The sequence below is a fragment of the Elephas maximus genome, chromosome 11 (genome assembly GCF_024166365.1).
Source record: "Elephas maximus indicus isolate mEleMax1 chromosome 11, mEleMax1 primary haplotype, whole genome shotgun sequence".
NCBI lineage: Eukaryota > Metazoa > Chordata > Mammalia > Proboscidea > Elephantidae > Elephas > Elephas maximus.
The window spans coordinates 102,362,965-102,375,131 of record NC_064829.1 but is presented as its reverse complement, the minus strand read 5'-3'; the positions used below and the strand labels follow the sequence as shown (position 1 = coordinate 102,375,131).

At 50.3% G+C, this 12,167-nt stretch overlaps 1 protein-coding gene across 1 annotated transcript; it reads right to left on the bottom strand.

The window, feature by feature from the left end:
* Positions 1–1,171: 1,171 nt before the first annotated feature.
* GNG8 (G protein subunit gamma 8) lies at positions 1,172–3,589 on the bottom strand. Its single transcript, XM_049900857.1, has 2 exons — positions 2,355–3,589; positions 1,172–1,918 (listed from the first exon to the last, which is right to left on the bottom strand). Exons 1-2 carry the CDS (start codon positions 2,436–2,438, stop codon positions 1,790–1,792), a joined length of 213 nt encoding a protein of 70 aa, XP_049756814.1. The 5' UTR covers positions 2,439–3,589; the 3' UTR covers positions 1,172–1,789.
* Between the last annotated feature and the right edge of the window lie 8,578 nt (positions 3,590–12,167).

The following is a 12,167-nucleotide window of genomic DNA, read 5'->3' as shown; positions in this document are numbered from 1 at the left end:
TCGCAAACCCTCTGGGGAGGTGTGGCCAGATTCAGGGGTCCAGCCGCCATCAGCCCCAAACAAGGAACCAGGGGTGTTGGTCTCTAGAGAAGAGGAGGCGGCGGGGGGGGGGGGGCAGTGAGGAAGGGGTGCTGTTGCTGTCAAGTCGATTCTGACTCATAGAGACACTATAAGACAGAGTAAAACTGCCCCATAGGGTTTCCAAAGCTGTAATCTTTACAGAAGCTGACTGCCACATCTTTCTCTCATGCAACAGATGGTGGGTTCAAACCACAGACCTTTTGGTTAGCAGCTGAGCTCTTTAACAACTGCGCCGTGAGGAAGAGGGTAACCTGTTAACAAACCTCTTGCCGTGGAGTTGATTCTGACTCATAGAGGAAGGCAGCAGGGGGTACCAAACTCAGTGGACCTCGGGCCAACAAGGTAAAATAATTAGCTAGTCTCCATTTTCAACAGAAACATAGGTTCAAGAGCATTTCCTATTTCCTTTCACTCCATTAAAAGCAGTCCCCAGCACAGCCTCAATGATAAGTGGCCACTGACTCTCAATCTCCCTAACCAGGAAACCATAGGGCCCACCCCTGCCCCTTCTCATGACCGAAGATCTGAGATCACCAGACCCTCCAGTTCCAGAGAAGTGGGAAATATGGGCTTTTATGTGAAGCATCTCTATGTTTCCATTTGGCAACCAAATCAAGAACATTTTTTAACATCATGTAGGCTAAAAGTCAAGAGCTAAAAAATGTCACTGCAGGCTATATCTCTCCTGTAGTTCCTAGTGTATGAACTGACAATCAGAGGGCAGGAACCGGGTCTGCCACCCCTGGGTCCCCAGAGCAAAGGAAATAATTGTTGAATAAATAACTGTAGGCATTAATTTGTCTCCTCTCCCCTCCTCTAGGCACGCATTTGTCTCTCTTCTCCCAGGTCCCACTTTTTATTACCATCATGTCCCAGCACAGATGTTGCCTGCTCCAGGAAGCCCTCCCTGACTCCAAGACAACTCGGTTTTCCCAGCCTACTGAGCTATCCCATCCCAGCCCCATCCACTCTGGGTCATCACTGTCTGAGGACAGGTCTGGCCCTCCCATGGGGCTGTGAGCCGGGGAAGGCAAGGCCAGGGCTGGCTAAGTCACCCTCACAGCTGTGTTCCAGCATGACTCACCACAGGGCCGGGCACAGAGCAGGTACTTGCGGAGCGCTTTAAAAAATGAATGAACGGAGAAGAATTCAGTGCTGGAGGACAGAGGTGTGCCTTTGATAGGGTAGCCAGATGTGAAGAAAGGGGGTGAGGTCTTTCAGGGGATGAGAAAGGGCGGAGGACTCTTGGGCTCTGAAGAACCTCCAGCCACTATTCTTAGGCCCAGGAAGGAGGGAGGACAGGGGCCAGCTGGTGGATCCAGGAGGCCCTCCAGTCTGCAGTCCTGATCCCATTGCCTCCTAGCTGTGAGATTTGAGTAAGGGACTTCCCCCTGCTCAGTTTCCTCATCTGTAAAATGGGGACCATACATACAAGTAGCCAGCTGCCTGCTGGGGCTGTCGGGACCACTAAATGCGTCCCAGGGTATGGAGTGTTCAGTCGAGGCCAGCGATGCCCCCTCCACATCCACACCCCGCATATCCTCACTCCGACCCCACACACAGTCAGGAGAGGTGAGGAGAGAGTTTCCCTCATGGCGGCCCCAAGCTCTGAGCTTGCCTCAGTTTTCACGAAAGGACAGGCGCTGCCACAGTCGTCACGTTTATTGAATTCATACTTCGGGAGCGGAGGGTAAGCTGTCGGGTACGCTCACAGCAGGACGCAAAAGAGGCGCTTGTCGCGGAAGGGGTTCTCGGCGGCGGGCACTGGTGTCACCAGCGGGTCGTCTTTGGCGTGAGCCTCACAGAAGGCCAGGAGCTCGGCCGCCGCCTGCGACACCTGGGGGCGCCGGGGTGGAGAGGTCTGCGCCCTGCCCAGCCCGCCCCTGGGGACCGCCCCTGCCCCAGACCTGTCCTCCGGTCCCTGGGAGCCGCCCCCAACGCCCCTGCCTTCAGGGTGTCTCCGCTTGTCCTGCTCCACCCCAAGGCCCCGCCTCCGGGTCCCTCTGCTATTCAGGCAGCATCCCAGGTCCCTCCCCTTGTCCAGCCCTACTCCGAGACCCCTCCCCTCAACTAGCTCCGCCCGGTCTCCCCTACCCCGTCAGGCCCCGCCCCTAATACCTCCCCTTGACCTGTCCACCTTAAGGCCCCGCCCCTGGGACATCAACTCCTCCCGCCCCCTTCCAAAGGGGCTCCGCCCACCGTGGCTCCGGGCCCCGCCCAGTCCGGACCCCATTCCCAGAGACCCAGCCTTCTATCATCTCTCCAACCGGCACCTTCATGCGGTCGATGTTCACCTCCAGCTTCAGCTGTTCCACCGTCTTGCGGGCCTCGGCGATCTTGGCCATGTTGTTGGACATGGTTGCAGCGGGGAAGGGGCTAAGAGCCGGGTGGGAGTGAGGACTCACGGGGATAGGCTAGGGCACCTCTGGGTCCTGAGGTGGAGGGAGGTGACGGGACCCAGTAACAGGGGCGTGAGTGGAAGGTTGCACAAATAGAGTGGGTGCCCAGAGACAGGTGGAGGGAGACACAGGGAAACAGAGGGGACGGGGAGGGGATAAAGAGACGCACAGATGGGGGACCACGAGGCAGAGTGCAGGTGGGACAGAAGAGGCAAGAGAGGCAGGGCTGGAGGATGCCCAGGTGGGGGTACCTAGAGACAGGTGGAGGCGGAAGAGAAGGGCTAGGGAAAGGAAGGAGGGGCGCACAGATGAAGGCAGGTGGGAAAAGGAACAGAAGGACAGGGCCACAGGTGCTGAATCAGGATTCAGGGACCCAGGTGTCCTCACCTCCCAGGGATACAGCATAAGCCAGGAAGGGGGCCCCCTCCCCAGGCCAATTAGCCGTGGCTCCAGGGAGAATGGAGAATTAAGATCTCGGCGGGAGGGGCACAGAGGGGGCCTCATTAGGGCCTTGGCAGCAGCTGTCCCCTCCGCCCCCCTCAGGGGGCCTCCACCCCAGCCCCGGCCACCTCAAAGCCTCCTCTGCTCATTAGCAGCCAGGGGAGAGGACTGGGTGAGTCCAACCCCACCCTGGAGAGGAAAGGAGAGAGAGAGAGAGACAAATGGAGAGGTAGAGAGAGAGATACAGAAATGGAGACACAGACAGAATAAAGAAACAGAGAGGGGAAGAGAGAGACAGAGGAGGGAAAGGACAGGGGGACAGAGAGGGAGATGGAGGGGCGGGGGGGGAAGACGGAGTGAGGGAGAAGAGGATAGAGAGAAGGAGAAATGGAGAAGTAGAGAGAGGGACAGAGAGACAGAGGGGACAGACGAGACACAGATGGGATAAACAGAGGGTCAGAGGAGGGAAAGGATGGGGACAGAGAGGGCGATGGAGGGGCTTGGGGAGAGATGGAGTGAGGAGGGGGGAAAGCGAGGGCAGATGGAGGGGCTGACGGCGGACAAAGAAGTATAAAGTCATTCATTCACTCGCTCATTCATTCATTCTCGGGAGGACAGCCAGTGGCAATGAGCGGTCAGAGGGACTAACAGGCGGGACCAGGACCAGAGCCTCCTACCTGTTGCTGTTCAGGACCGGGATGGCGGGCCGGTGGCGTGACGAAGGACGGGAGGGAGAGGCTGAGTTACCCCTACCCCCGCCCCCGCTGCGCCCCGCCCCCTCCCCCGGGGCGCAGCCCCTGAGGACCCGCCTCCTCCCGCCGCCGCTCCTGCGGCCCCGCGGCCTTGGGTCTATCTCTCTGGGTCCTCTGTCTGTCTGTCCCCCTCTTTTGTCTTTCAGTTTTTGTGTCTCTCTCTTCTCTCTCCCTCTGTCTCTCCTGGTCTCTCTGTGTGTCTCTTGCTGTCTCTGCATCTCTTGCCCAGTCTCCCCTTTCAATCTGTCTCTCACACACACTCATGGGAAAAGGTACAGTCTGTCAAGGTGTGACCCACACTCTGCATTTCGTACACAGTCACACAAGTCTCTTCTGGGTGTCCCACACAGCCTCTCATTCCCTCACACATGCTCTCTCGTCCAGTCACGCATTCACACTTGCCACCTTGGTGTCACCCCATCACAGATGACCCCTCTCAGAAGCAGACTTGTGCTCACAGTTGCACAGAGATGCACAATGTGTCACAGCATGCCACAGGTCTCATGAACAACTTGTGCACAACACACAGACACAATCTCCTGCAGTGTCAGTCTCTTGGTCTCTCAAAATGCCACATGTGGTCACTCACAGTCTCTCACAGAGTAGTACATCATCACCAATGACACCTCACACAACCACACAGTCAGATATACAATCTCAGAGTATCAAATGTCAGTTTCTGACAGTGTCACACACAACCTCTCAAAATGTCACACACATTCATGCACAATTTAAACTTCTTTCCCAGCTTTGCACCCCATCAGTCTCACACATCATAGTGTCTCACACAGTGCCGCACAATGAGTCATACAACCTTTCTGTCAATCACTATCACTCAATGTTTTATGATATTACAGAGTACACAGTCACATCATAAACAGTCTCACATACTCAGTGACTCCCACATAGTCACACTCATTCTTGCACAATCTCCTGTCACACACAATCTCACACTCACAATCCTTCTACACAATTATTTGCAATCTGTCCCTGTCACACACACACACCACCTCTTGGTGTCACACATAGTCACACATGATCAGTCAGTGTCTCACAGAACCCCTCACAATCTCACAGTGGTTGTGTACACTATGTACACAACTCTCTCAGTGTCACACACAACCTCACAGTGCCACACAGTCACAATTTCCTGGTGTAACAATCTCACAGTATTAAAAATTCACATAATATCCTGGTGTCCACAAAATCTGTTGGGGTCACACACAATCTGTGTCACACACAGTCACACACTCTTTCCTGGTATCACCCACAGACACTCACATCATGTCTCTCAGGCAGTTACACACTCTCAGTCTGTGTTACAGTCTGTATCACACATGGTTGTCACCCTCACCTGTGGTCTCAGTCATACTCCCATTGTCATACACTTACACACACAAAGTCTCTCAGATTCCATCTCCGAGTGCCCTACAATCACACAGACTCACGCACACACACAACACAATTTTACACCCACTTGCGCAGTCCCTCAGTGTCACACACAATCTCGATGTCACAGGTAATTGCATAGTTTCTCACTGTCCATCAGTGTGCCTGACATATACAGTCTTAACTCAACCTCGTCTTCGTTACACCCAATCTTCCCCGTGTCTATTACATGACCTTCTCACGCCATCTCTTGGTGTATCATTCACTCTCTCCTTCTCTCACTAACTCAGTGCTTGTGACACACACAAGCACACATATCCTCTCCATATTGCACACAGTCTTGCACACAGTCCACCTCACAGTCACACAAATCTGTCCTGTACAGTCACATGCTGCTTCTCTCACATACACTGTCACACAGAATCTCCAGGTGTGACACACAGTCCCACACAATCTCTCACTCTCACATGTACCTCTCGGTGTCACATGCAATCACCTAAATAGTGTCTCTTCCACCCAACTGCACACCATCTCCCAGTGTCATGCACAGCCACACACACATCAGTATCACAGATGATCTCACAGTGTCACAGGCTCCTGCAATCTCATGGTGTCACACACAGTCACCTACATATTCTCTCCCTCACATATACAGTCATGCACAATCTCTCGGTGTCACACAACTTCACACAGTCACACACAAACTTCCGTGTCACACAGTCCCCCAATCTCTCATTATCACACATAACCTCACAATGTCACACAGCCACACACAATCTCCTGGTGTCACACATATTCTCACAGCCTCTTGGCATCACACACCATCTCCCGGTGTCACTCACGATACACTCACAGTGTCGCTCAGGTACTCAAGCCACACTGTCTCTGACACACAGACACAGCCATCTCTCCTCTCCTGATAGCCCCCTGCCGACCACACGGGGGCGCCCGCGGACCGCGGAGCCGCCCACCAGCTCGCGCCACAACCCCGCCGGAGATGGAAATAAGATTCAGGAACCAGAGAGAGTCAAGGAGACCGAGACACAGAAAGGTGGAGGGAGCTTGAGACCAGCGGGAGAGAACTGAAGCTAAACTGGGATACAGAGAACTTCAGAAAGAGAGAGAGACAGAGACAAAGTCAGAGAGACAGGAACACAGAGATAGAAATTTAGAGAGATAGAGACCTAGGGACTACGAGAGACCGAGGAGATAATCGCAGAGACAGAGAGACAAGAGACAGAGGTGCAGAGATAGGGGCACAAAGAGTGAAAAGGCACAGAAGAGAAACACACAGAAATGGGGGGTCCGAGACAGGGAAAGAATTGCAGACAGATAGAGGCACACAGAGACTGAGACGGTACATGAGAGACACACAGAAATGTTGAGACTCAGAGACAGGAACCGAGAGACACACACAGAGACAAAGGCAGGTACAGAGACCAAGCCCCACGCAGACGGCGGCTTCCAAAGGGACACGACTACGGAGGCGGAGCCTGCAGAGGCACGTCCTAGGGGAGTGGCCTAAAAAAAAAACGCCGCAAGGGGGCGTGTCCGGGGCGTGGCGTCACGGGGGAGGGTATGTCTGAAGCGTGTGCCCCAAGGGGCGTGGCCCGGGGCCTGACTACTTTGGGGCCACGTGAGCCCGGTGCAGGGTGGTGGAGACAGGGGTTCTGGAAATAGGTGGGGGTCGGAGGAGGAGCGTCTTTTCGGTTTTGCCTGCCTGAGCAGGGAAGCGAGACGGGCGTGGAGGGTACACCGGCGCGAGTCCCTGGTAGTGATTTGGGAGGGGGGCATCGGACCCTGGCCCCCCTCCCCCTCCTTCCGCGGGCGCTGCGGGGCCCTGTGGGGGAGGGGAGCTGGGTCCACATCTGGAAAGCATCAGGCGCGCCGGACGTGCCAGGGCCCCGGGCCCGGCTGCGGAAGGAGGGGGGCCGGGGCGCCCTTGTCCGCCCCCCTAGAGCGGGGTCCGCCGGCGCCGGGGAGGGGCCTGGGCGCGAGCCGAGCCCCGGCGCGTCCCGCAGCTGGTTTCCATCAGCGGTTCTGGCCCGGGCAGACCCCAAGGAGGAAACCCAGCGTAGTGCGGTGGAAGGCAGGGTGACGACCCAATCTCTCCCCACCCCGACGGCGTCCGGAGGTGGGGGGCGGGGGCAGACGGACAGACGAACACTGCTGGAACTCAGCTTTATCTCCATCTTTCTCCCGAGCTGCGGACCTGAGTCGTCATAAAAACTCCCAGGTGCTGCACACGAATCACTCCAGCCTCAGGGCAACCTAGTGGTTGATGGTATTATTGTCCCCATTTTGTGGAGGAGAGAACCGAGACCCTGGATTCGGATTCAGTCTATCTTTAGTTATTCAACAAATGTTAAATGAACGCCAACAGTAAGTTCTAGAATCTAATATGCAATTGCCAACTAGGTAGCCCCACCTGGATGTCTAGTGGGTATATCAAGCTGAGTCCCTGATTTCATCCGCCAAAGCCCCTCCTACTTCAGACATACCTATCTCCTGACTAAAACCAAACCAGATTCTGACTCACGTCAGATTAGAACTGTGCTCCATAGGGTTCTCAATGGCTGGTTTTTGGGAAGTAGCTAGAAATAGACCACCAGGCCTTTCTTCTGAGGTGCCTCTGGGTGGACTCAAACCTCCAAACTTTCAGTTAGCAGCTGAGCCTGTTAATCGTTTGCACCACGCAGGAACTTCTTACCCATCTCAGTTGACAGTGAATCTTTGGGGACATACTTGACTCCCCTCCTTCTCTCATATTCCACAAATGAACTAGCTACAAATCCCGTTGAACTCCATCTTCACAGTATCTCCAGAATCCAACCACTTGCCACCTCCTCTGCTGTCCCCACCGTGGTCCAGTTACCATCACCTCTCACTTGGACTATCGCAGTCTCTTTGTCACTGCCCACCGGCTTTCACCTCTGTCCTCCTCAGTCTGCTCCCCACAGGGCAACAAGAGGGAACCTGTTTAAAACTATGCCCTCAAATAATAACAAGTGTTGGCGAGGATGTGAAAAAATTGGAACCCTCATACACTGCTGATGGGAATATAAAATGGTACAGCCACTTTAGAAAACAGTCTGGCAGTTCCTCAAAAGCTTAAACACATAATTTTCGGATGACCCAACAATTCCATTCCTAGGTATAGACCCAAGAGGAATGAAAACATACATCCACACTAAAACTTGTACACTATAAACTAAAACTTGTACACTATAAACTAAAACTTGTACACTAAAACTCATTCACAATAATAGTCAAAATTGGAAACAACCCAAATATCCATCAACTGATGAATGGATAAACAAAATGTATGTCCATACCATGAAATATTCAGCCCGAAAAAGGAATGAAGAACTGATACATGCTACAACATGGATGAACCTTAAAAACATTATGCAAAGCGAAAGAAGCCAGACACAAAAGACTGTCTATTGTATGATTCCACTTATCTGCAATGTCCAGAACAGGCAAATCTATAGAGAAAGAAAGGAGGTTAGTGGTTGCTAGAGATGGGGGCTGGGGAAGAGGAGTTGTATAGTGAGAGCTAAAGGGCACAGGGTTTCTTTGTGGGGTAAGGAAAATGTTCTAACTTTACAGTGAGAATTGTACAATTCTGTGAATGTACTAAAAGCTATTGAATTATACACTTTAAACAGATGAATTTTATGGTATGTCCACTGTATCTCAAAATGGTTGCAGTAAATGTGAATGACTTTCTTTTTTAAGATTTTAGTGCTTACTGATAAAAAAAACAGCTAACTAGTAACTAACAGCTAACATTTGCTGAGCACTTATTGCATGCCAGACTCTATTCTCAAAACTTTACATACACTAACTCATCTAATCCTCACAACCTCATGGGGTTAAAAAAAAAAAATCCATTGCTGTCAAGTCGATTCCCACTCAGAGCAACCATAGAGCTTCCAAGGAGCACCTGGTGGATTCAAACTACGGACCTTTTGGTTAGCAGTCACAGCTGTTAACCACTACGCCACCAGGGTTTCCTCATGGAATAGGTATTATTATTAAGCCCATTTTAGAGATGGAGAAACTGAGACTGCATAGAGGTTAAGTAACTTATCTGAAGTTAATAAGTGACAAGGCCAGGATTTAAATCCAGGCAGCCTATCTCCAGAGCTGATGATTCTGTGTGTGTGTATGTGGTGAGTGTATATACAACACCAACATAAAACTGCCATTTCAACCTTCCTTACATGTACAATTCAGTGACATTAATTACTTTCACCATGTTGTACAATGCATAGCACTATTCATTTCCATTTTTCTATCACTCTTAACAGAAGCTCACTGCTCCTCAAAAAAGCAGAATCCCTGGTCTTAACCACTGCCCTACATGGCTTATTTGCTATACGGATTATCTCTAGGAGGATACACAAGGAACTGGCTACAGGAAGGGGGGAGGAGTTGGTATAATAAATAAAGGTGATGAGGGCTATGGGGAAAAACTGAGCAGGATGGGGAGAACTGGGACAGGGTCGGGGGGAGAGGAGTTTGTAATTTTAAGTAGAGTGATCCAAAACCCAAACCTGCTGCCATCAAGTTGACTCTGACTCATAGTGACCCTATAAGACAAAGTAGAACTGCCCCCATAGGGATTCCAAGGTTGTAATCTTATTGAGGAAACCCTGGTGGCGTAGTGGTTAAGTGCTACGGCTGCTAACCAAAGGGATGGCAGTTTGAATCCACCAGGTGCTCCTTGGAAACTCTGTGGGGGCAGTTCTACTCTGTCGTATAGGGTCGCTATGAGTCGGAATCGACTTGATGGCACTGGGTTTGGCTTTTTTTTTTTTTGGTAATCTTATCGAAGCAGAATGCCACATCTTTCTCCTATGGAGCTGCAGGTGGGTTCAAACCACTGACCTTTTGGTTAGCAGCCCAGCGCTTAACCACTGCACCACCAGAGCCCCTAATAGAGTGATCAGGGATGGTCTGAGAAGGTAACATTTGAAGAGAGACTTAAAGGAGGTGAGGGAGTGAGGTTTGTGGATATCTTCGGCAGGAGGATCACAGGTAAAGGAAATAGCCAGTGCAAAAGCCCTGAGGCAAAACTATGCCTGGTATGTTGGCAAAACAGCAAGGAGGCCAGTGTGACTGGAGCAGAGGAAGTGAAAGGGAGAGTGAGAGGGGGTGAAGAGAGGTGACAGGGAGCAGCACATTATATGGGGCCCCGTGGGCCATGGTGAGGATTTCAGCTTTTACTCAGAGTATGGTGGGAACCATAGGGGAATTCTGAACAGAGAAGGGATTGCTTTTTGTTTTGTTTTGTCACAGCTCTCTCAAGGACAGAGAAGTGAACCCAGCCATGTAGACATAAAGGTCAAAAGCAGCAACAAGTACCATTCTTTGGGCTGTGGAGTCAGGTTGGAGTTGGAGTTGGCTCTCCCTCGTCTTGTGACCCAGGGCAAGTGATAGCCTCTCTCTGAGTCTCCATTTATCCATTCATGACATGTTGGGCTTACCCAATAGGAAAATGGGCAAAAGTCTAGAACAGGCAATTCATATAAAAGGAAATAAAAGTGGGCCAGGAAACATACAAAATGATCCACCACCTCCAGAAAATACAGGAAGAGACAGCCTAATTAAGCAGAACAGCAATTTTTGCCCATCATTGGCAAGTGAAAATGACAGATAACTTTTGGTGTTTAGTGAAGCAGTGAAGAAACAGACAACTCAAAAATTGCTATCAGAAACGTCAACTGGGGGTAGCCTTAATTGAGAGAAGTGCAAAGATCTCGATTAAAAAAAAATTAAAGACCATGCTATAATGACCAAACACGTTTCTAGAAATGGAGCCTACAGAAATATATATATGCACATACAGATATGCAAAGGGCATTCACTGTAGCAAGGTACACAACAGTAACAAATAAAATCAAATCAGAGAGCTGACAATAGGGAACCCTCACAATGGAATATTATGCAGCTGTCAAAAATAATACATTGATAGGAAAATATGTCATCTCAGTTTAGATGAAATGCGCAAGTTCCTAGGTGAATACAACTTAGCAAAACTGACACAAGAAGAAATGGAAAAGCTTCCATATGGGGAGAAAATCCAGGCAATTCCAAGATACACAAACTGTTTCAATTTTAAAAGGATTAAGGTAAACTTCGGAGACGTGGAGGTGCAGTGGTTAAGGCTTGAGCTGCTAACCAAAACGCTGGCAGGTTGAATCCAGCAGTCACTTCTTGGAAACCCTATGGGGCAGTTCTACCCTATCCTATACAGTTGCTATGAGTCAAAATCAACATGGCAGCAATGAGTTTGGTTTTTTAAGGCAAACTTCAGGTTAACCACAAAGAAAAGTAGTAAATCTACTCAACAAAATAAAGAAGAAGAAAAGCAAAAAGACTCAGTAAACACAAAATAACAACTGATAGGAAAAGAAAATCCATATGCAAAAAGAACTCAGCACAGAAAATTAAGAGGAACAAAGAAGCTGTTAACACCACAAAAAAAGGTATAACAAAATTACAGCAATGAATCCACACCTATGGTTAATCACATTGAATGTAAATGGGTTAAACTGCATCAGTCAAGAGACAGAGAGTGGCAGAATGGATAAAACATGACCCCCCCACCCCCCCACCCCACTGCCATACACCCTTTAGGTTAAGTAATAAAGTCACTACTGAGGTTTACCCTTCATTCAAAGATTAGATAGGCCTGTAAAACAAAACAAGACTAAAGGGGCACACCAGCCCAGGAGCAAGGACTAGAAGGCAGAAGGCAGAGGGGGACAGCAAAGTTGGTAATAGGGAACCCAGTGTCAAGAAGGGAGAGTATGGACATGTTGTGGGGTTGTTAACCAATGTCATAAAAAATATGTGTACTCATTAATAGTCATTATACCAAAAAGAATTAGTCAATGTTCAACCATTTCAAGAGGTGGCATATGATCAGGAATCGATGGTACTGAGGGAAGAAGTCCAAGCTGTTCTGAAGGCACTAGCGAAAAACAAGGCTCCAGGAATTGATGGAATATCAATTGAGATGTTTCAACAAACAGATGCAGCCCTGGAGGTGCTCACTCGTCTACGCCAAGAAATATGGAAGACAGCTTCCTGG